A 25,115-nucleotide genomic window follows, 5' to 3' on the forward strand; every position below is an offset into this window, starting at 1 on the left:
CATCAGATCCAGATGGGGAGTCCCCATCGCCGCACTAGGAGCTGCATTGCTTCGTTGGAGAGCTCCCACTCCCCAGGATCCAAGCGTTGGTGACTTAAGAAGTCTGCTTGAACATTGTCCACCCCAGCGATGTGAGAGGCTGCCAGGCGGGATAGGTGGAGCTCTGCCCACTCATCAACTGGTCTGTCTCTAGGGAGACGTGACGACTTCTCGTGCCTCCCTGGCGGTTGATGTATGCTACCGTGGTTGCGTTGTCGGAGAGAATGCGCACCACTTGGCCTCGGACTAAGGGGAGGAAATGGTGCAGGGCCAATCGGACCGCCCTGGTCTCCAGAAGGTTGAGGGGGCCATGTCGACTGGAGGGGGGTCCATTGTCCCTAAGTCAATTGCATCTCGCACACCGTTCCCCAGCCGGAGAGGCTGGCATCCGTGGTGACAATCACCTGCTGTGGAATATCCAGATCCACTCCGGTCCACCAGCCCAGGCTGTGTCTGGCAGAGACCATGAGTGGAAGAGGAGCCTGAAAGTCTCGGGGGACCGGCTTCCAGCGAGATAGTAATGCCTGTTGCAATGGACGCATATGGGCAAAAGCCCACGACACAAAGTCTATAGTGGAAGCTATGGATCCCAGCACTTGAAGATAGTCCCAGGCCGTGGGAATGGGGAGATCCTGGAAGTGCAGGATCTGAGCTATGAGATCATCTGCCTGATCCTGGCGTAGGAAAACTTTCCCTTGACTGGTGTTGAAGCATGCTCCCAGGAAATCGGTCTGTGAGATGGCTCTTGGCAAGGTTGACGACCCAACCCAAGGAGCGCAGGAGGTGGAGAACCCCGTCGACAGCCTGTTGGCACAGTTCTCTGGACTTCGCCCGGAGGAGCCAGTCGTCCAGATAGGGGTGAACTAGGATTCCCTCCTTTCGGAGAGCGGCGGCTACCACTATCATGATCTTGGTAAATGTCCTTGGCGCGGTCGCCAGACCAAATGGCAGAGCCTGAAACTGAAAATGCTGTCCGAGAATCTTGAAGCGAAGAAAACGTTGATGTACCTGATGGATTGGAATATGGAGATAAGCTTCCGTCAGGACCAGCGAGGCCAGAAACTCCCGTGTGGACTGCCACGATAACCTAACGCAACGTTTCCATGCGGAAATGCAGGATCTTGAGGGCTCTGTTAACCACTTTTGAGGTCGAGGATCGGGCGGAAGGAGCCCTCCTTCTTGGAGACCACGAAATAGATGGAGTAGTGGCCTGACCCTTGTTCCAGAAAGGGCACAGGTAGGATGGCCCCCAATGTCAGAAGAAGATCTAGCGTCTGCCTCACAATGGCTTGTTTCGTTACTGGTCCACAGGGGGAGAAGACAAACCGGTCCTCTTAGGTGCCGAGCAAATTCTAACGCGTAGCTGCGATTTATGATATCCAAGACCCCCTGGTCTGAGGTGATCTTGACCCACTCTTTGTAGAAGAGGGCCAGAGGTCCTCCTATCTTGGGAGTGGAAGAGTGGGTCAGCAATACTTCATTGTGTGGACTTGTAAGTCCCTTGGCCGGGGTTATCCCTGGATTGTCGCCGGCCACGAAAGGAATGGGACAAAGACTACGATCAAGAAGAGGCTGGTCTCTGAGGAACTGACCTAGTCTGGCGAAAGCGACGCTGACTCCTGAAACGGGTGTGTGTGGAGCTGAAGGTCCTGTAACTCCGAGGTTTATCTTCGGGCAACTTATGCACCTTATTTTCTCCAAGTGACTGGATGAGCTGTTCCAATTCTTCACACCAAAGAGCAACTTGCCCTTGAAGGGCAAGGATCAGAGTCGAGCTTTGGAAGAAGAGTCCGCTGACCAATTTCGAAGCCAAAGAAAGCATCTTGCTGAGACAGAGGAGACCATGGATCTGGCCAGGACGCGGAGATCATACAAAGCATACGCCCCCATATGCAATTGCTGCCTCCAGGTGGTTCGCCTGCTGTGCTTCGTCAGGGGGTAGCTCTTGAGCCCCTAGCAATTGCTGCATCCAACATAGTCCTGCTCGTTGCATGAGGGAGCTGCAGACCGCCGCTCGAACCCCAAGAGCAGAAACTTCGAAGATTCTTTTCAAATACACTTCAAGTTTACGATCCTGGATGTCTTTTAACGAGGTACCGCCAGTAACCGGGATAGTTGTCCTTTTTGTGACCACGGACACAGATGAATCAACGGTAGGTACCTTGAGAAATTCCAAAGATTCTTCAGGAAGCAGATAAAGTTTGTCCATCGCTCTGCCGACCTTGAGAGAACCATCAGGAGCATCCCACTCTCTTGACAACAATTGCAGTCCGTGGTGAAAAGGAAAAGTCTTCGCTGGCACAGCAGGTTCTTGCGGAGCCTAAATATCTAATTCCTCTAGGACCTGGGGAATGAGGAGGTCCAATTCGTCCCTCTGAAAGATGTAAGACGCGGGGATCATCCCCCTCCAGTAGTGGTGTCAGTTCGTCCGGGTCCCCGTCAGGATTCTGAGGGGGGGTGGGGGAGTCTGGATTGGGTGGGTGTGAGACCACCCGTACCCTAGAGACGTCCGTTGTGGGCAATTGAGAGACCCCTGCCCCTGGAACTGCAGGGGGGGGGCAGGAACTTGAATAAAGTCCGGAGAATCCCCACTCCCATCAATCCTGGGGACTTTGGGTGGGGGAGGGAGACCTGCTGCATCTTGAGAGAGGCGAGCTAAATAGGCATTATGAATCAGCAAAATAAACTCTGGAGTGAAAAGCCCTGGGGGGGGGGGGGCCGCGGGTGAGGTCACATTCAGCTGCCCCGATATTGGGGTGGGCCAGGAAGGGTTCACATTCGGCTGCCCCGATGTTAAACGTGCCTCAGATGGGACCGCCGGAGTTAAAATCGGGGTGTGTGTGTGGGGGGGGGGGGGGGGGGGGGGCGCGAAGATCCGGAGCCGGCAGAGCAATTGGGAGGTAAAGAAACAGGCAGCTGCAAATCCAAGATGGCCACCGTTCCCTCTTCCGACAGGAACAGGGCTGACCTCTGAGCGGGTGGGCGTGCTGAAGCGCGCGAAAAGGAACGTTCCCCTTGCCTCGAGGAGCCCTCCCCACCGGGGAGGCACTGGAGACATAGGCCCTCGCGAGAGAGTCGGGACCCGGACTCCCCGCAGGCAGAACATCGCGTTGGTCGTGGCATGGGAGAGACAGACAGCAACTAACCCTCTCCCGAAAGCTGTCAGCAGCCAGAAAACAGGGGCCAGAGGAATTGTGCCTCTCTGTCCCAGCTGCCCTGAGGAAGTGACTTCTCAGGGCAGGCTGTTGCGGTGGGGGGGGGGAGAGAGGTCGGAACCACCAACATCCACCACAGGACAGCTAAGGTAAGCTACCCTAAAAGGAAAAATTACAAAATAACTTACCCCCAAAGCAGAAAGAATTAAAGACTGTCCCTGACAGTTCAGCCTGCAAGCGCTAGTGGGAGCAAAGTAACAAAACTTTTTTTTTTTTTTTTTTTTTTTTAAAGTTGATTGTTGATTATACCACCCGGGTTCAATCCCCGGCCCTTTCCACCATTGCCGAACATACTGCTGGTATGGAAAAATACCAGCAGGCCCCAGAACACAAACCTGGGACCTTGAAGGCCAGATGCCAAAGAAGAAAGCTATAAAACTGTTTTTGCAGGAATTCACAGACACCAGAGACTCAACAAGATGGGGCAGGAGATATCGCAGAGGGTACGCAAATAGTCTGTGGGAAAGAATGCAGGGGGGAGAAAGATAAGGGGAGACAAATAACAGCTGCCTGTAGGCAGACAGCGTAACAATTTAGTGGTGTGAAGCATGCAAGCAGAAATAATTAGCTGACTTTGGATTTTTAACCTATATAAGCAAAGCTGGTATGTAGTAGGGCTGGCGAGGATTTTGTATCTGTTGCAGAGCCCAGCGCTGAGCTCTTTATTATGTAAGTATATATTTGCTATATTTGCTTCCTGTGTACTTTTGCTTCCTGAGTATTGATCTGTTTTGTGTATGAATAGCATATGATTTCCAATAAAGAATATTAATTAAAGGTAGTATCAGAGTTGTTCTTATAAACTATTTTACCTCTGAGGTTTAGACTTTTAAACATGATCCATACAAGAAAGATAAAGATAAAGGTGAAAATAAGGAAGAAGAGGGAAAACCCCAAACCTCTTATCCAAACTATACTGGGGAACTGCATGTGCCACCTTTCATCTGCTGGAGTCAGAGTAATACTGAAAGGACGCAGGCTGTCCTTACAGTTTTTGCTCTGACTCCATCTGCTGGAAGGGGGACATAACCCATTGTCTGGACTGATCTGGGTACGTACAGGGAACCAGGAATGAATGTGGGGAGACCAGATGGGCCATCATATTCCATCTTCCACAGAAAATGAAACTGAACTATAAATGGTGACAAAATTAAGGTGGAGGGAGGGAGACTTAGCAATTCTACAGTAGCGTGGGTGAATTAATCCTATCTGCTGGTATCTATGTTGCTATTTTCGGCGAATAATCACTCTGGCATTTGGTAAACTGATGCAAAATATTTATTCCAAGTTATTTCCAATGCAGTAGTTTTCCCCCCTTGTACAGATTTGTTTGATCACATTTTGAAATCTGTAAATAATGTTATCAAAATAATCTTAAATCTTTTTCTGAAATCTTCACAAAAAATGTTATATTTTACAATCCACCCTGAATATCAAGGCTGCAAGTCCGGCACAATCATTCCCTATATCTGTATATTTTACAGCTGCACTCAAAAAGAAAGAAGGGAACAGTTCAAACACCTGGTTCAGTGAGAAAACTCCTCAGTGTAAAAAAACAAAAACAAGTATTGGCCTGAAATTGAAGATGAGATCATTGGTCATTTTGCCATGGCCAGCGATTGCTTCAGCACATTATGACCAGCCCCTACCCATCCTCTGAAGACAACCAGTTTTTGGACATTTTCTAGCACAGGTCTTTATGCTTATTTGTCTCTGCAGGACACCGTGTGTTCATGCGTGTGTGCCATTTCAGAAATTCCCAGATTCCATATGTGGCAGTATGCATTTTTATACCCCCCCTCCCCCATGAAGGGGCAGGACCTGCTTGGAGCTCAGCCATTCTATCTCAGCTCTAGTGATGAGCAAAACCTTTTCAAGTGCACTTACAAAGAAGCTGGGAAGTCATCTAAAGCTCCCTGGTGTTTCTTTTATTCCAAAGGAAAACAGAAAATGACTGGCATAGGGGAGCAAGGGAAGCAGTGCAGAGTTCACAGGCAAGGAATGCTGCTAGCTGGTCAGCTAAGATCCCACATTTTAAAGTATATACATTCCTCCTCCTCCCTGGCACCCCACCCCCCTGCTTCCTGAATAGCACAAAGGACACAGAATCAGAGAATGGTGCAAAGATTCCTGCAGCTAGTCATATTACACAATACTTGCAGTATCCAGCATAAGGGGGCAACACTTGTATAACAGCACATGCTTACATAATGAACTGCAAGAATGTTACTCGTTAAAATTAATGAACAATGGGCATAGGACTGTATGCTTCTTGCTCAACTGGTGGCTAAGAGCATAAAGGGCTTAAGAAGAGAAGGAAAGGAAGGGTACAACATGCCACATTCCCCAGCAGATGCTCAGATAAAGTTTAAAGGAGACAGTGTCTCAGACCTGGTAAATTAGGACATAGCGAGCGAATTGTTCAGAAGGGGATATGCTGGCTGCACACGGAAAGCATGCATGACTGCTGCTGTGACCTCATCGCCTGTTTTCAGACTGAGCTGCGTCCTCTCCATGCTCTCATTTTACTCCTGTCACAAACATTTCTCCATCAAAGCACAGAAAGGGCAAAATAAACCTCAAAGAAATGAGTTACAATAGGCCAAATTTGTCCTCCTCTTTAGATTATGATTATTTCCTTGTGCACAAAGAACTGAATTTAAAAATAAAAAAAAGAGGATCCTGCAGAAAGTAGCCCACACTGCCCCTTCTGGTGCATGCAAACTGCATCATCAGCTCCCTTGACTGCTTCTTGGGTTCTCTCCTTTGTTTCTGTCTGCCTCAGGCATCATCATCAGACGTTTCACTGCTACTGGTTTCTGTGTCTGACTCCTTGCTGAGTTCTGCCTGCAAAGTGCTTCTCCAGAAAAAGGACAGGTCGGAGCAGCGGGCCCGTTGAGATCCATTCCTCTGGAAGCTGTTCCTTCTCAGCTATGAAATAAAGCAACATAGTAAGACCATCTGCTCTCTTCTACAGCTCCACTGACTGGCAGAAGGGTTAGCCACACTACTCTCAGTGCACATTCTACACTTGCCTAATTTGGTTCAAAGATTATCTTTGTGCATGGAATTCCACCTTTTTCAAATTACTCATGTTTGTTAGCTAATTATAGTCCCCTGGTAAATAATTCCTTTCCAGCCAAAGATTGGAACTGGAGAACTCTTGGCTTAGCTCCTTTTACCAACCATACAGATGAGTAACTGTAGAGCAGTCAGATCCCTACATCACATCTCCTCTCACTCTCCCTGCCTGGGTTCTAATCTCTTCCTCTACACTGTAATCTCTCTGAAGAAGGAACGTTTCAACATTCTCTTATGTGGTACTGACAAGTTTCATTGAGCCCAATATTGAAAAAGAAAAAAAAAAAAAAGGTTTTAGTTGGATAACTCAGAGGCGGGCATTGGTCAGATCAGGGAAGAATCGAGTTACCTTGATAACTCAGATAATCAGATTTAGCTGGTGTACGTTTGTATCTGGCTAATTTTAAGATAGCTGAAATATTCAGCGGCAGCAGCACTGCTAAGTTAGCACAGCTGCTGAAGATGAACTCCATTATGACTTTTGTATATGTTTTGATTAAGATCATTGGGTTTTGTTTTTATTATGCAATGTGTTAAATTGTTACATATTTAAACTTTGTATGTTGCCTTGTACATCGCTTAGAGCTATGGCATAAGCGATTAATAAAGACAAATGTGACTGTACATGAAACCATGTGTATGTGATGTATGCAAACAGAAACACAAACAATATGACCCATCTAGTATGTCGAGCCATCCAATTTATCTAGCCTTACCATTCCCATCTCTCCCTCAGAGATCCCTGGATTTATCTCAGGCTTTCCGGACTTCAGATACTGTATTTGTCTCCCCCACCTCCTCCACGGGGAGGCCGTTCCATGCATCCACCACCCTCTCTATACATAAATATTTCCTAAGATTACTCCCGAGTCAACCCCCTTTCATCCTCATCCCATGATTCCTTGTTCTAAAGCCTTCTTTCCATTGAAAGAGGCTCATGTCCAGTGCATGGAAACCTTGAAAGTATTTGGATGTCTATCCTATCTCCCATATACCAGCTTTCCGCCAGGGTGTACATGACTAAATCTTTAAGTCTATCCCCAAATGCTTTAGAAGGAAGACCACTAACCATTTTTGTAGCCACCCTCTGGACTGACTCCAATTGATTTATATCCCTTTGAAAGTGTGGTCAGCAGAATTGTACTCAGTATTCCAAATGAGGTCTCACCAGGGAAATCACCACCTTTCTTTTTTTTGTTGTACATTCCTCTTCCTATGCAGCCAAGCATCTTTCTGGCTTTTGCTGTCATTTTATTCAACTGTTTCTCTACCTTAAGATCATCAGATCCTGCTTTTCTTTGATGCTTGGAAGAATTTTGCCTCTTATACTATACCCTCTCCCTTGGGTTTTTGCAGCCTGAATACATTAATCTGCATTTTTTTTAGCATTAAATCTTGACTTCCAGTCTCTAGAACATTCCTTGAGCTTTGCTAGATCCCTCCTCATGTTTTCCACACCTTCTTGGCTGTCTAGCCTGTTGTACATTTTAGTTTCATTGGCAAAAATACAAATGTTTCCTGACAATCCCTTCGCTATAATGCTCACAAAAATGTTGAACAGGTCCCAGGACTGATCCCTGAGCCACATCTCTAGTAACCCCCCACTCCTGAGAGTAAAAGGAAAATTGTTTCTTACCTGCTAATTTTTGTTCCTGTAGTACCATGGATCAGTCCAGGCAGCTGGATTTTGCCTCCTTTCCAGCAGATGGAGACAGAAAAGATTTTGACTGCCGCTGCCAGTTAAGTTGAGGTGCCACCTGCAGTCTGCCAGTATTGAACTGTACCCAAGCCATTGCGGGGGCGCCAAATCGACGCCCTGGAGCAAATGGGTCAGTTGCAACCACCATTGCAGACTGGCCCTGGCCAGGTCTAGGAGCGGTAAAGGCACCCGGAACTCCTCCGATTTGGGGTCCCACCGAGAAAATAGCACTCTCTGTAAGGGCCGTATATGCGCAAAAGCCCAAGGAACCAACTCCAGAGTAGATGCCATATATCCAAGAACCTGTAAATAATCCCACACCACCAGCAAAGGCAGAGCTAATAGACGACGAACCTGCGCCATCAGGCGCTCCCATCCTTGCCTGTGGTAGGAAAACCTTGCCCAAATTGGTGTCGAACAAGGCTCCCAGAAACTCCAATCTCTGGGAGGGAATCAGCTGGTTCTTGGGGTGGTTGACGACCCAACCAAGGGAGCTCAGATGGTGTAGAACCGCCTGCACTGCCTCCTCGCAGAGTCTTCTTGATTTTGCCCGAATGAGCCAGTCGTCCAAGTACGGATGTACGAGCACCCCTTCTCTCCTGAGGCTCGCAGCGACGACCACCTTCACCTTGGTAAGACTCTCGGGGCTGTCGCGAGGCCGAACGGAAGAGCACAGAACTGGTAATGGGATCCCAGGATCATGAACCGCAGGAACCGCTGATGACTCCTGGATCCCTATGTGCAGGTAAGCCTCTGTGAGATCCAAAGAAGCCAAAAATTCGCCTTTGTGGACCGCCGCGATGACGGCGCGCAGGGTCTCCATCCGAAAGCGTGGGATTCTCAAAGCTCTGTTGACCTGTTTTAGATCCAGTATTGGTCGAAACGCACCCTCCTTCTTTGGGACGATGAAATAGATGGAGTAGCGACCGATGCCTTGCTCGGCCATCGGTACTGGAACTATAGCCCCCAGAGCCTGTAACCGGGCTAGCGTCTGCAAAATCGCCTTGTTTGTCCCGCGACCCGCAGGGAGAAATCAGGAAGAAATCGCACAGGGGTTGTGCAAAATCCAAAGTGTAGCCGTGGTTTATAATGTCGAGGACCCACTGGTCTGAGGTTATTCTGGTCCATTCCTCCCGAAAGTGAAAAAGTCGACCTCCCACTTCCAGAACGGAGGGATGGACCGGCGTCCCCTCATTGAGTCATCTTATTGTTGGCGAAGGCATGACCCGCTCCCGTGCGCGATTGTCGCCGGCCACGAAAGGAATGAGACCATCCTTGGGAGCGTGCGGGCGGTTGCCGTGGGGCATATGACGAAGAACCTCTTCCAGAGCGATACCGGCGCTGTCCGCGAAAACAACCATGAAAAGTGCCCGAAGAACGGAACGATTTTGGCTTGTCCTCAGGCAACCTGAAGACCTTGTTCTCTCCCAAGGACCGAATAAGTTGCTCCAACTCGTCCCCGAATAGAAGTTTACCCCGAAAAGGAAAGGAACCGAGTTGTGCTTTGGACGACGAATCTGCTGCCCAGTGGCAGAGCCATAGGAGGCGTCGTGCGGAAACCGCTGACGCCATGGAGCGGGCTGAAGTACGGAGAAGATCATACAAGGCGTCCGCCGCATAGGCTACCACAGATTCCATTTGGTTCGCTTGTTCTGCTTCTCCCGGAGGCAGATCTTGAGCTGTTAACATCTGCTGCACCCAGTGGAGAGTAGTCCTCTGTACCATGCAGCTGCAAACCGCCGCCTGCACCCCCAGGGCTGACACCTCAAAAATTTGCTTGAGCAACACTTCCAATTTCTTATCTTGGAGATCCTTAAGGGTCATGCCACCCGTAACTGGGATGGTGGTATGCTTAGCAATGGCCGTAACCGCTGAATCCACCTTAGGTACCTTAAGCAGCTCCAATGCCTCAAGAGTGAGCGGGTAAAGCTTATCCATAGCTCGGCTAACTCTCAAGGTAGCCTCCGGAGCATCCCACTCCCGGGACACAATTTGAGAAAGCTTGTGATAAGGAAACGCATGTGAAGGCACGCGGAGCTCCGCCAACTCTAAGTCCCCTGGCAAGGAATCTGAGTCAATATGCGGTACTGGAATCCCCAGTTCTTGAAGGACATGCGAGATCAAGGGGTCCAACTCCTCCTTGTGGAACAACCGAAGGACCAGTGGATCATCCCCTTCCACGGAATCCGTGCCCCCCATGTCTGCCCCCTGAGTCTGGGGCGTGAGGATCCTGGGGGACTGGATCCATCAGAGTGTGCTGCGGAGGCTTAGGAGCCGTGATTGGACCAGAGTTTCCTAAACCCAGTCCCTCAAGACCTGTAGAAACTTTCCCACGCTTATCGGGAGCCAGAGCCCCTATGGTGTTTACTGAAGAGGATGTTGGGGAGGTACCCATACTGGAGATTGTTTTCATGGGTAATGATTCTGAGGGACTGAATCAAATCACAGTGAACCTAGAAGATGTAGTAGACCTGACTGACAAACTGAAGAGTAGTAAATCACCTGGACTGGATGGTATACACCCCAAAGTTCTGAAGGAACTAAAAAATGAAATTTCAGACCTATTAGTAAAAATTTGTAACCTATCATTAAAATCATCCATTGTACCTGAAGACTGGAGGATAGCTAATGTAACCCCAATATTTAAAAAGGGCTCCAGGGGCGATCCGGGAAACTACAGACCGGTTAGCCTGACTTCAGTGCCAGGAAAAGTAGTGGAAAGTGTTCTAAACATCAAAATCACAGAACATATAGAAAGACATGATTTAATGGAACAAAGTCAGCATGGCTTTACCCAAGGCAAGTCTTACCTCACAAATCTGCTTCACTTTTTTGAAGGAGCTGTTAAACATGTAGATAAAGGTGAACCGGTAGATGTAGTATATTTGGATTTTCATAAGGCGTTTGACAAAGTTCCTCATGAGAGGCTTCTAGGAAAAGTAAAAAGTCATGGGATAGGTGGCGATGTCCTTTCATGGACTGCAAACTGGCTAAAAGACAGGAAACAGAGTAGGATTAAATGGACAATTTTCTCAGTGGAAGGGAGTGGGCAGTGGAGTGCCTCAGGGATCTGTATTGGGACCCTTACTTTTCAATATATTTATTAATGATCTGGAAAGAAATATGATGAGTGAGAATCAAATTTGCAGATGATACAAATTGTTCAGAGTAGTTAAATCACAAGCAGATTGTGATAAATTGCAGGAAGACCTTGTAAGACTGGAAAATTGGGCATCAAAATGGCAGATGAGATTTAATGTGGATAAGTGCAAGGTGATGCATATAGGGAAAAATAACCCATGCTATAGTTACACAATGTTAGGTTCCATATTAGGTGCTACAACCCAAGAAAGAGATCTAGGCATCATAGTGGATAACACATTGAAATCGTCGATTCAGTGTGCTGTAGCAGTCAAAAAAGCAAACAGAATGTTGGGAATTATTAGAAAGGGAATGGTGAATAAAACGGAAAATGTCATAATGCCTCTGTATCGCTCCATGGTGAGACTGCACCTTGAATACTGTGTACAATTCTGGTCGCCGCATCTCAAAAAAGATATAATTGCGATGGAGAAGGTACAGAGAAGGGCTACCAAAATGATAAGGGGTATGGAACAGCTCCCTTATGAGGAAAGACTAAAGAGATTAGGACTTTTCAGCTTGGAGAAGAGACGGCTGAGGGGGGATATAATAGAGATGTTTAAAATCATGAGAGGTCTAGAACGGGTAGATGTGAATCAGTTATTTACTCTTTCGGATAATAGAAAGACTAGGGGGCACTCCATGAAGTTAGCATGTGGCACATTTAAAACTAATCGGAGAAAGCTCTTTTTTACTCAATGCACAATTAAACTCTGGAATTTGTTGCCACAGGATGTGGTTAGTGCAGTTAGAATAGCTGTGTTTAAAAAAGGATTGGATAAGTTCTTGGAGGAGAGGTCCATTGCCTGCTATTAAGTTGATTTAGAAAATAGCCACTGCTATTACTAGCAATGGTAACATGGAATAGACTCAGTTTTTGCATACTTGCCAGGTTCTTGTGGCCTGGATTGGCCACTGTTGGAGACAGGCTGCTGGGCTTGATGGACCCTTGGTCTGACCCAGTATGGCATGTTCTTATGTTCTTTGATCAGGAATTTGTTCAATTCCTGTAGATCTAATATGGGGCGAAGTCCACCCGACTTTTTGAGAATGAGGAAGTAAGGGGAATAAAACCCTGCTTTTTGGGTTTTCGGGAAAATTTGTCGAATGGCCTGCTGTTTGCGAAGCAAAGCATTCTCCTCCCCCAGTTGTGGTTGGAAGCTTTGACTCTTTAGAGTGGAAAAGTGAAGTAGTATGGGTTTTGTGGTAAATTGGAGTTGGTACCCGTTTCGTACTCTCTCTAAAACCCATTGATCAGTTGTTATTTTCTCCCAGGCAAGAATGAATTCTGCCCGGTGGTGCTTGATGTAGTGGTGGTGGCTGGGTTATTAAAAAGACGGCATTGATTTCACTGCAGTAGTCGGTTGCTGTGTTTACCGTCTCTGGTTACATGGCATACCTCTATGTTGAGTCGTGTTTTGTTGCTGCAGAGGACGCTGGTAAGATGGATACGTCTGTGTATGAAAGGACTGATAAGACCTGTAAGGCCTACGGTTATAGGATTGTCTATGTGTAGATCCCACATAACGACGCGTGGTCGAGTAGTGAGATTGTGACGTTAAGGATTGGACTGCTAAAGCATCCTCCTTTAATTTTCCAACTGTTTCTTGAAATCGTTTCCTGAACAGGTTGTCTTCCTGTACACGGGAGGTTCGTCAGCTTCTCGTGTAAATCTTTTCGTATTGTACTAGCTCATAACCATACCATCCTATGAGCTGCGATGGCTGTCGCAGACGCCCTAGAAGATGTTTCAAATGCCTCATATATTGATCGCAGAAGGTGTCGTGAACACTCCTCCATATCATGAAGAGGCGGTGGTACCTGATCTGCCGTCGAGGAAAGCATACCTTTTGTGGCTTGTATGCACTCATATAGGTATTGTACCATGTAGAATTGATGGTGCATAATGCGGGCATTCAACATTGAGTTGTGATACTTCTTCCTGCCAAAGTCATCTAAACACCGGTTGTCTTTGCCCGGTGGATAAGAGGCATGTGACTTTGCTTTTTTGAATCTTTGCATTGCCGACTCTACCACAATTGAAGCATGTGGTAGTTGTGGGATAGAGTAAGGCGATGTTTTTCGCATACAGAATTTTATATCTGTTTTCTTGGAAACCGCTGACAGAGAATAAGGTGTTTCCCACGACTTCTTTAAGACAGTATGTAATAATTTGTGTGGTGGGAGAGATGTTAGTTCTCCCGGAGCATCGAAAATCTTTAGAAGCCCAAAGGTTTCTGATCTAGGGTCTGTCTCCTTTTGGACCTCTAGATGTAGAATTGTGCCCAGTTTTTCTAAAACTTTTGGGTATGTTAGGTCCTCTGGAGGAGAATATGGCTCCTGTGGATCCGACGGGAATGTTTGTGGAGACAGAGAATCTATAGGGGTATCTTGCTGTTTTATTGGTGAAATAGGCCGTTTCATCATTGGGGATGCCGGAGGCTCCACCGACAGTTCTCTGGAAGCATGTATACTGTGTTCCGGGGAACTCACTGATAGTTCGTTGGACTATCAGTGACTATCAGTGACTATCCAATGACTGGGATAATTGAAAAAATTCCTCTTTCGTTTGAGGAGGCATTGCTGAACGACCAGATTGTTTCGGTAATGCACCTGTTTTAGGTGGTACCGTAGGAATTTTAGGGGAAACGGTTGGTACATCATTCTTGTTCCTCATCTTGCCCTCTGTGATCTTAACAGAATTATCTGAGGACATAGATGCAGGAGAGGAAATGATTTTTATTAATTGTGTACGAGATAAGGAATGTACACTTCGTGGGTGAGATGACCGAGAAGTGGAAGGGCTCACTGCCCATGTATTTCTCGTCTTCGTCGCTTTTTGATGTGAGTGACGCGATCGTCTATGGTGATGGTGTGACGAAGATCCTGTGTGGGTTTCATCTAGACAGTGATCGTCTGATTCGTCTTGGCCTCACCTCTGTAGGATTAGAGTCTGAAGAGGTGGAATGAGGTACATCTGGAGACTGATGTCTTCGTTTTACCCCATGTGATATTGAATGATATGTTTGTTTGGACTTTTGTAGTCCACTGTGCGTCGATCTGTATGCTGTAGAGTGCGCCAATGTCTTTGGCGCCATGTGCGCCGATATTTGTTGTAAGTTGTGCGTGTATACCGACTTGTGCGCGCAGATGGTGTCTGCGCCATTGTTTTCGGCGCCGATCGCGCAGAAGTCTCCAGCGATGTGCGCTCTGGCGCCGTGCGCGCAGACGTCTTTGGTGCCGTGCACGCAGATGTTTCCTGCGCTGTGCGCTCCAGTATCTTGTGCGCCAATGTTGATTCGGACGCAGAAGTGTTATGCGCCAATGGTGCATAAGTCGTCGGCACCAAAGTTTTAGGCGCCGTTGTTTCCTGCGCCGATCGCCGAGGCTCTTTAGGTTCTCTCGGATCCAAAGGCCTATGTCGGCTCGGTAAGTCCTTACCTCCAAGCCTGGAGGGTTGAGGATCCCACGACGACGCTCGTTTTTGTGATGGAGCCGCTGTCAACAAGGGACCCGGTGAAGAATGAGCCTCCGATGGCTCAGAAAAGTGAAAAGTTCAAACATCTTGTAGGCCCATTGTTTTTGGGCTCTTGGGGACATACGAGCACAAAAATCACAATTTTGTAAATTATGCTCTGGCCCCAGGCATCGGTAACATCGGTCATGGCCATCCGTGACAGACATTACCTTGTCACAGGCACAGGGTTTAAACCCCGGCTTCTTTGACATTTCAAGAAAAATAAGAAACCCTGAGGAGAAGTCAGCCCCGCGTGCGATCCCGCTCGTGGAAAAAACAGACTGAGGAGAATCTGTTACTTTCCTGCGCGGGAACACACGCGCAGCCGCAGAGAGCAAAAATCTGAATCTCTGCTTTGTAAAGCTCCGCTTCCTGGACTGGATTGACAGATCCCATGACAGCATGGCTAATTCAACCCTGCTATCGATGGGAAAAAATCTTATTCCTGTCTACGACTTTCCTTTCTAACTAAGTAATCAGTACAGACTGAGTTTTGTACCTCCACCACATCTGCTGGAGACAGAAATACTGGCAGACTGTGGGTGGCACCTCAGGGTATAGGGCAGAGTCTGTCAAAACTTCTCTGTCTCCATCTGCTGGAGGGGAGGCAAAACCCAGGAGTCTGGACTGATCCAGGTATGTACAGGGAATGACTCTGAGGTACTCCCCATTTTAACAAAATTAGTGTTCCTGAAGTCTAGGACCCTTGCCTTTGAATGAGCAGTCATCTCTTGTGCTCTAATACTGAACTGCACCATCCGTGATCACTGGATACCAGATATACTGTCCCCATTGGTAAGCGTCAGGACCAGTATCACTCCCTCCCGTGTGGCCTCTGTTACCAGTTGACAGAACAATTTTCACAGAGGCAATAGACTGAAGGTGCAGTGGTAGTGTATGATGAAGCTACAGTAAAAAAGCAACATGGAAAAGCAGAATTATGAAGAAAATAGGAAGATGTAGTGCTGGAAGGCACAGTCTGTGTGTATCAGACACTAACCTGCTCAGATTTCAGTTGAAACTCACGAAGCTCCTCCTCAGTGAGTGGCAGATAACTCTCCTCATTCTCAGGGGTCTCCTGCCAACCCATTTCCTTCAGCAGCCTACAGTGAGAGGAAGCAAAATGAGTTACTTCTCCTATGCAAGAACACCAAAGCAGGATCCCAGAGGTAACATCTCTAGAATTAGTCACACAGGCTCATGGTGTCTTCTCTGCAATTACACTGCAAAGGTTCTCTGTCAGTTACAAGGATCCCTTAACCTCAGGTGGCAACACTTGGGGTTTCAGGATAAGTCAAGTGACAATCACTTTTAAAAGTTTAGATTTTTAAATCAGGGTTACTTTATAATTTTAACTTTCCAAAAATTGAGATGTCCAAATTTAGACATTTGGGAAAAAATATTATTAGAAGCGCTGACTACCAGTAAAATTAGTGTTATCCAGGATCAGAACCGAGCATCACTCTGGTTTCAATATGAATACAGTAGATGAAGAGAAAGCCCAGTTGTCGAATCCAGTCTGCCCTGTTAAGGATATATTCCAGCTACCAGCCACACATCATAATCACTTGTAGGATAGCACTTTTTATCCAAATCAGTGTTTTTTCTCTTTTTGATTCTCCCTCATCCTGGGCAGATAAGCATACAAGTGCCAGAATTAATCCAACTTCCAGGCCCATCTGCTCCATTTATCATCACACACCCACCACCAAGAGTCTCTTGAAACATGTTACAATCAATAGAATTCAAACAATTGAAACAGCTACCAAAATAGCAAGGCCTAACACTGTATGCCTATATCACACTGCCTACATCCCTTGGACTTTCTGGATGCAAACTGGCCACCAATAATTGCTGGCTTCTGATTGATTTCTGAGAGTTGTAATCTCTTGGTTCCCACCTAGCAATTCCGTGTCTTACTGTGTGTCACTAGATTGGGCTTCCTTTATCCATGCCTTTTCTCCTCATATCCTCTGCTTTCAAGGGAGCGATGGGTGGGTTGGTTGCAATACTGCACTTCCCAATCTTGTTCCTACCATTTTCTCTATGGCTGTCCCAAGCATGCTTGAATTCTGTCACACAGCATATGACAGAAGATAAAGACAAAATGGTCCATCCTGTCTGCCCAGTTGAGATTCATGCACTTTGGGTACATGATCATAAACATTTCCAGATGCAACCTGACATATAATGCCTTAGTGCTATCCGGTAACACTCGCTCAGGGTTAACCCCATGGCTCCACTTGCTCCTGTGCATGTGCCCCTAAACTGCCAACTTCCAACCTATCCCACAAGCTATTAGCTAGTGATTCCTAGGGACACTGTGACCCCCACAAAACCCAGGGGTCATACAGTTCCTAGCAATGATACCTAAAGACTGAACACCATATTGAGATCACCCAGCAACACTTCTGTGGGTCACAAACAAAAGGGTTAACAAGTTTATTAAGAAAAAGGAGGAATAGTGAACATGAAAAATGCAACTTTGGCCGGTCCAGTGACTCAGTTGGCAAGTGCTGTGCATTACTATACAGGTGGAAAGAGTCATGGTCATTGCTTAAGGATGACACCTAGTGGCAGGATTCAGGGATATGATTGCAAGGTTCTGAAAAGATTCCTTATGAATGCTCCCAGATCAGGACAGTCATGGCAATGACTGGACTAAACATAAGTTGGAAGGGAAAATAGAAGAACATATCCCTGGGGAGATGCAAATGAAATTTCATGGTGCTAGATCCCAGCCCTAGTGCCAACTGAGCTGGAAATGCAAAGGAGCAGGAGGAGACTGCTGGCTCAAAAAAAAAAAAAAAAAAAGAAGAAGAAACCCCACCTCCACTACTTAAGGGAAGATCTAACAGTCTATGCAAGCGTGAGACAGGATCCTGAGACAGGATCCTGACACAGGCATTGTCAGCTGTACTTCGGGTATATTCAAAACCATGTTTTTTTCCAGGCCAGGCCCCCTAGCCAACAGATCTGCATGTATTCCTTCCAATGCAACTAAATCTCTCTCATGCATATTCATTGTAGATGTTCTGAAAACTAGACAGGTTAGGGCAGGGGTGGGCAGTTCCAGTCCTTGAGGGCCACAAGCCAGTCTGGTTTTCAGGATATCCCTAATGAATATGCATGAGAGAGATTTGCATGCACTCTGCCTCAGTTGTATGCAAATCTATGTCATGCATATTCATTAGGATATCCTAAAACCTTGACAGGTTTGTGGCCCTCGAGGACTGGAATTGCCCACCCCTGGGTTAGGGGGTACTCCAAGACTGGAGGGCCAGTTAAAGCTAAAAGGATGTCCTTCAAAAAAATGGAAAGTGGACCAAAATGAAGAAAATTAGCAAAAACATAAGCACTGGCAATGGAGAAATGACTTACCTGATAATTTCGTTTTCCTTATTGTAGACAGACGGACTCAGGACCAATGGGTATTGTGCTCTCCTGATAGCAGATGGAGACGGAGTCAGGTTTCAAAGCCGACTTCACCCTAGATGTGATGGCGAACTCCAGTCCTCAAGTGCCACAAGCAGGCCAGGTTTTCAGAATAGCCACAATGAATATGCATGAGATAGATTTGCATACAATGGAGACAGTACATGCAAATCTTTCTCATGCATATTCATTGTAGATATCCTGAAAGCCTGGCCTGTTTGTGGCACTCGAGGGACTGGAGTTCGCCATAACTGCCCTAGCTACAGCCCTGCAGTGCCCTCAGCCCTCCAATATTCTCCTTCAAGCCACTGTGGACATGTTATCGAAAAAACTTGATTAAAAACAGATACTCGTAACTGTACTCAACCAAACAATGAACCCCAGTAAGATTATAGATGCCCTGATCTAGGGACTGGATGATGGCTTACCCGTAATCTCTTGGAATCGATATCCACTCCATGGGTGAATCCTTGACACCGTTCTCAGGCAGCCATGGGCGGGATGCTGAGTCCATCTGTCTACACTAAGGAAAATGAAATTATCAGGTAAGTAATTTCTCCATTTCCTAGTGTGTAGCCAGATGGACTCAGGACCAATGGGATGTACAAAAGCTACCCCCCGGGCTGCCCCTGGTCCAGTCAACACCACCCGAGCAAAGACTGTGCCCTCTCGGACCCGTACATCCAGGCAGTAGAACCTGGAGACTGTGTGCAAGGAGGATCACGTCAACACTCGGCAGATGTCAACGGGAGACAGCAGTCTAGCTTCCGCCCATGAGACTGCCTGAACTCTAGTAGAATGAGCTTTAACCCGAGGCGGTAATGGCTTTCCTGCCTCCACACAGGCTCCTGTGACCACCTCCTTAATTCAGCAAGCTATGGGAGCCCGTGAAACTGGTTCGCCCTGCTTCCTTCCACCGTGAAGGAAAAACAGGCAGTCCATCTTTCGGAATGGTTCTGAAGCTTCCAGATAGCGCACCAAAAGCCTACTGAAGGAGGCAGTATTCTTCCGTGTTCTTGTGCTTATCTAGGGATGGCAACGAAATGGACTAATTCAAATGAAACGCCAAGACTACCTTGGGCAAGAAGAATGGAACGGGTCGAAGCTGTAATGCTCCTGGAGTCATCCAAAGGAACGGTTCCTGACATGACAATGCCTGTAGTTCAGAGATGCAATGTGCCATGCATATAGCCACCAGGAACACTGTTTTCAGGATTATTAAACGCAAGGAAAGACTGCGCAGTGGCCAAAAGGAGGGCCCTGCCAAAAACTCCAATACTAGATTAAGATTCCACAAGAAAACCAGCCACCATAGAAGTGGCTGGAAGTGCTTCACCCCTTCAGATAACAGGCAATGTCCGGATGAGCCGACAGGTGGGTTCCGTTCACCTCGCCCCGAAACAGGATAGCGCCGCTACCTGGACCTTCAAGGAGTTAAGGGTCAAACCTTTATTCAAGCTGTCCTGCAAAAATTTCAGAATTGGTGGGATTTTGACTGTCTGAAGGGAAACAACATATTCCTCACACCAGAACTCAAATACTCACCAGACCCGCACATATGCTAGGGATGTAGGGAACTTCCACACACGGAATAATATGGTAAATACTGCCACCGAATATCCTTGCTTCATCAGGCGAGCCCTCTCAAGGGCCAGACCGTAAGACAGAATAGAGTTAGATTCTCATGAAGGACCAGTCCCTGCTGAAGCAGGTCCCTGTGCGGTGGAAGGCACAGGGGAGTCTCCACCAGGCGTCTTCACATGTCCACCTACCACAGATGCCTGCACCAATCTGGAGCTACTAGGACTAATCCCCTGTGGCGCTCGATTCTGCAAATAACCCTACCCAGGAGGGTAGGGTTATTTGCAGAATCGGAGGAAAGGTGTATAGCAGCGGAGGAAAGGTGTATAGCAGCGGAGGAAAGGTGTATAGCAGCGGAGGAAAGGTGTATAGCAGCTCCTCTTCCGGCAAGGTCTGAATGAGAGCGTCGATCCCCAGGGTCAATTGATCTTTTCTGCAACTGAAGAATCGGGGAACCGTTGCATTGTGAGATGCAGCCAGCAGGTCAATAGAAGGGAGACCCCAGTGATCCACTACCAGCTGAAAGGCTTTGGCCGACATGCCCACTCTCCGGGGTCGACTCTCCCTGCTTAGAAAGTCTGCTCTGACGTTGCCTTTTCCTGCGATGTGGGAGGCTGAGACCATCTGTAGATGTATTTCCACCCATTCCATAGAGTCACTTGCTGGCTTTTGGCTCCACTCTGGCGGTTGATGTAGGCTAGTGTTGATGTGTTGTCCTACATTATGTAGATTGCTTGACCCTGGATTATGTGGCTGAATTGTAGACACACCAATCTGACTGCGCGGGCTTCCAGGCAGTTATGTTCCAGAGGGCCTCTTCCTTGGTCCAACGCCCTTGGGCCATCAGTTCCTGACAGTGAGCTCCCCAGCCCTGGAGGCTCACGTCTGTCCTGATGATTAGCCAGTTCGGAGGGGACAAGGGTACACCCTTGCCCTGATGAGCTTCCTGCAACCACCACTGGAGCAGAGAGCATACTTCCATTGTTAAGTGAAGGCGAATCGAACAATCTTGAGACAGTATCCTCACACATGGGTGAATCCCTGGTTATAGCTGGACCCCCAAAACAAGTTCTAATGGGCAAAACAATGTTTTGTTGGTAAAAGGAGGGGGCAGCCTGAACAGAAATAACAGGCCCTAGGAGGAAACAGAATTGGGTTCTACACCTCAAACAAGTTCTGAAGGACAGATTGGCCAAACCTGCTGTCATGTCAGCCATCCCTATCCAAACAGTAATGAGATGTGATTGAGTGGATGGAACTCCACATTGCAGCTCTGCAGATCTCCTCCATGGGGACTGCTCGTAAGTGGGTCACTCATACTGCATGGCTCGAACAAAGTGAGCCTTGACCTGGCCCCCAAGGCATAACAGGAGATGCAGTCTGCTAGCCAATTGGAAAGAGTCTGCTTGGCAATGATGATACCCAGCTTGTTCTGATCAAAAGAAACAAAGTTAGGAGGGCTGTCTATGGGCTTCTTTCCGCTCCAGATAAAAGGCTAAAGTTTTTTCGCAGTCCAAACTATGCAGGGCTTGTTTGCCTTGGTGCAAATGGGGACTGGGAAAAAATGCTGGCGGGATGATGGACTGATTAAGATGGAAGTCTGACACCATCTTAGGCAGGAACTTAGGATGTATATGCAGGACTACCATATCGTGAAAAAACTTAGTATAAGGTGGATAAATCACTAAGGCCTGGAGCTCATTGAACCTGCATGCTGAAGTGATGCTACCAAAAATATTACCTTCCAGATCAGGCACTTCAGGTCACAGGAGCACAATGGCTCAAAAGAAACTTTCATCAGCTGAGCTAAAACCACACTAAGGTTCCAAGACAAAACAGGAGGTCTTAGATCAGGCTTCAACTGAAACAGAACTTGCCTGAACTGTACAACTATATGCTGTACAGAGATGGCCTTACTCTCTACACCGAGGTGATAATGCACCAATTGCACTCAGATGAACCCTAACTGATATGGTTTTCCGGCCAGCTTCCAAAAGGTGTAGAAAGTAGTCAAGCAGTTTTTGTGGAGAGCAGAAGAAAGGATCTAAGGCCTTCACCTCACACCACAGGACCAGAGAGGGATCCCATGTCAACTGCGCAATCTCACGAAAAAGGTATCATTGAAGTACCAAAAAACCAGCAAGAAAAAGGTTAACTTCCTAAGTTCAGAGAGACTTAATTTGCCTAGACGCACAAGGCTCTGCAGAAAAGAAGACAGTGAGGGGACCCCGCGTGGATGAGTGGTATAATGCATGCTTGAGCATGCTCAGAGAGGCTCAGTCAAAGTTCTAGAAACTTTAACATATGTTTTCTATGTCGGGCTCCATCGGATGATGTCACCCATGCGTGAGGACTGACATCTTCCATAGCATCTTTCACTGCAGTCACTGCAAGAGAGAGCAAAAAAGCATGACTTGTAGGGTCTGCGGAAAAAATGAGACAGAGGGTCCCCTTGAGGATTGCCATCCTGCTTGTCCTTAGTGAATAGAAATAAATAAAAATGGAATAGCGAGGGTAGTGCCCTTTTTGTTGCCTTATTTTTCTACACGTTTTTATCTTGCCTTTCTTTCTATAACTACATGCTATAACTAACAAGTTCATATAATAAAGAACACACATTGTTCCACATAAACCATCTCCTTGTAATATCTGAGGAAAAGAGATCAGGTCTGGCAGACAGAACCACAATTTCGGGGAGTTCTCTTTGCATGCTCTTCTCCTTCCCGTTCCCTGTTTTCTGCATTCAGTGACAGTGAAAAGCTGCCGTCTCCTCCTCCCCATTCCCAGTTTCTTCCCAACCTGTTTTTGTTTCCAGCTGTTCTCCTCCTCCCCATTTCCTGCACCCTCACCTGTGTTCTGCTTCCAATGATAGTGAAAAGCTGTTACTCTCATCCTGAGGGCTCGGCAGGCTGTTGTGATGGCTACTTTCTTCATTCTCTGTAGGGCTGATGCTCTCCATCTGGAAAGAACACAGTAGTACATTATGTTTTGTTCACTATTTACCAGGAACAGGAGGCAGACAAACATTCCATAGGAAAAACTGGCAGACTTGATCTTTCAAGTGGATATGGCAAAAGAAAAGCAGCACGAGCGACTCCATTCTAGCTGCTAGACAGTGGTGGTAACCCTTACGCATGTTATGCACACAGCACAAGATGCTAATGCTCCCATTATCTCACAGGTTTATATTCTTAATATTTCCTTTGTATTCCCTTCATCTCCATCCTTCACAGGTCTGTATTCTTAGTTCCGCAGGATTGCTGTTCAGCTGGTACCTGTGCCTACCGAGCAGGCTCCATTAGTAAGGCGACTGACTAGAATATGAATGTTATTAAGCAGGGGATCCTCAGGGAGAAGGGTGAGGGAAAGACTTGGAGAAGCTGCTAGAAGAGTGAAAAATGACATCTTACTTCTTCCAGTTTGTCACATTCTCTGCTCTCCGTGATGTCTCCGTTAGAATCGTCTTTCAGTGCCCTGAGGAACTCACTCTTCCTATCCGTGGTGCGCCGCGTTAGGCGTGTCAGCCGCGAGGCACTGATCTCTATGGGGGGCGTAATGCTGGTAGAATTCTGGATAAGTAATCCATAATAAAAGGATTCTCATTAGGGCTCAGTAAGCAGCAGATTTTTTAAATTTTTGTGACTATTCTGTTTAGATACACCAAATAAACATGTGTCACTCTATTAGAGCTCAGGCAGCTGAAAAATGCACCAGAAGCAGAATTTCAGCAGAAGGGTGAGAGCCAACAAACATCAATGAAATAGAATGGCATAGCACAGCAAGATTACTTACCTGAAACTGGTGTTCTCCAAGGACAGCAGGATTAACAGTCCTGTATGTGGTCTCGCCCACAGCACTATATAAGGAGCTCGTAAGATCACTGGCTAGAATCCCAGAAGTTTTTGCACTTGTGCAGTAGCACTGCAATAAGCAACCCTCAGCAAAGCCTCCTTACTCCATGTAATTAAGCTCTCTGGGGAGGTGGGAGGGAATGTGGGCCCGTTAATTTTACTGTCCATAGAGAACACGAGTAGCAAGTAAGCAACTTTGCTTTCTCCATGGACAAGCAGGATGAGTAGTTCCACATGTGGGACTCCCAAGCTAAGGGCTGTCATGTCTCCTTTCCTCTACCCTCCACTTCAACAATTGTGGAAGGAGTTTAATCACAACTTTGAGGATTGACTAAACCTGCTGTCCTGACAAAAGTCAGTGTCTAGGCCAGTGCTGCTCAACTCAGTCCTCAGGGCACACCCAGCCAGTCAAGTTTTCAGGACAAACACTGAATATGCATGAAATAGAGCTGCATAAAAAAGAAGCAGGGCATGTAAATTTCTCTCATGCATATTCATTGTGGATATCCTGCTCTAGGCAGCAGTGGGATGTAATAGCATGCCCTACAAATTTCTTGGAGAGGCTGAACTAACATATGATGTGAAAGCAGCCATTGCCCTGACCCAAAGAAAATGTACATGGCCTTACAGCAAGAGGCTTGCTTTTTGGCAACAACTGGATATACAGTTGGAGATCCAGCTGGCTATCGTATACTTGTTCACAGACCTTCCCAGTCTATCTGGGTCATATAAGAAAAATAAAGCTCTGTGGATGTTCTAATATCTTTTCTTCTGGCCAAAAGGTGGACAGGATAATTTCCAGATTTAAATGAAAATTTGAGACTACATTTGGCAAAAAATTTGGATGTGTACGCAGGACTACCCTGCTCGGAAAGCAGAGTTGCTTACTTATAACAGCTGTTCTCCAAGGACAGCAGGACGTTAGTCCTCACACATGGGTGACATCAGATGGAACCCCGATGCAGAAAACGTGTGTTAAAGTTTCTAAAAGTTTAAACTAGGCACACTGAGCATGTCCAGCATGCCCTATACCATGCATCCATGCGGTGTCCCTCTTCAGTCTTGTAATATAGAATTATGATTAAAATAAAAAATAGGAGAAATCCAACTCCGTGGGGTGGCAGGTGGGTTTCGTGAGGACTAACATCCTGCTGTCCTCGGAGAACACCTGTTACAACTAAGCAGCTCTGCTTTCTTCCAAGGACAAGCAGGATGGTAGTCCTCACACGTGTGAAACCCTAGCTACAGGCTGCTCCAACAAAAAATAGAGGACAACAGACACCGAACCAGGTACCAACAGGCACAATAACACTGGTGCTGTTGCTATCAGAGGGGAAAACAGCCTGAACCCAAATAAAGGCCTCTAGACGGGAGAGTTGGGTTCTACACATCAAAGAGGTTCCGAAGGACAGATTGGCCAAACCTACTGTCATGTTGGCCATCCCTATCCAGACATAATTGAGATGTGAATGTGTGGAGAGAACTCCACATCGCAGCCTTGCAGATCTCTCCACAGGAACTGCTTGCAAGTGGCTCTGACAGAATGAGCCTTGACA

General features: G+C 46.9%; 1 protein-coding gene across 6 annotated transcripts in view; it reads right to left on the reverse strand.

The window, feature by feature from the left end:
* Positions 1-4,514: 4,514 nt before the first annotated feature.
* Positions 4,515-25,115, reverse strand: part of GPBP1L1 (GC-rich promoter binding protein 1 like 1) — a 98,183-nt gene continuing 77,582 nt past the window's right edge. For all 6 annotated transcript variants that reach the window (XM_029618835.1, XM_029618833.1, XM_029618832.1 and 3 more), the window contains 4 exons: positions 23,119-23,277; positions 22,558-22,667; positions 15,693-15,795; positions 4,515-6,185 (listed from right to left, as the gene is read on the reverse strand). In XM_029618835.1, coding sequence (XP_029474695.1) covers positions 6,036-6,185; positions 15,693-15,795; positions 22,558-22,667; positions 23,119-23,277 — 522 coding nt within the window. In that variant the 3' untranslated portion in view covers positions 4,515-6,035. The remainder of the gene's footprint in view (positions 6,186-15,692; positions 15,796-22,557; positions 22,668-23,118; positions 23,278-25,115) is intronic.

Source organism: Rhinatrema bivittatum, chromosome 10, assembly GCF_901001135.1.
Source record: "Rhinatrema bivittatum chromosome 10, aRhiBiv1.1, whole genome shotgun sequence".
Classification (NCBI taxonomy): Eukaryota; Metazoa; Chordata; class Amphibia; order Gymnophiona; family Rhinatrematidae; genus Rhinatrema; species Rhinatrema bivittatum.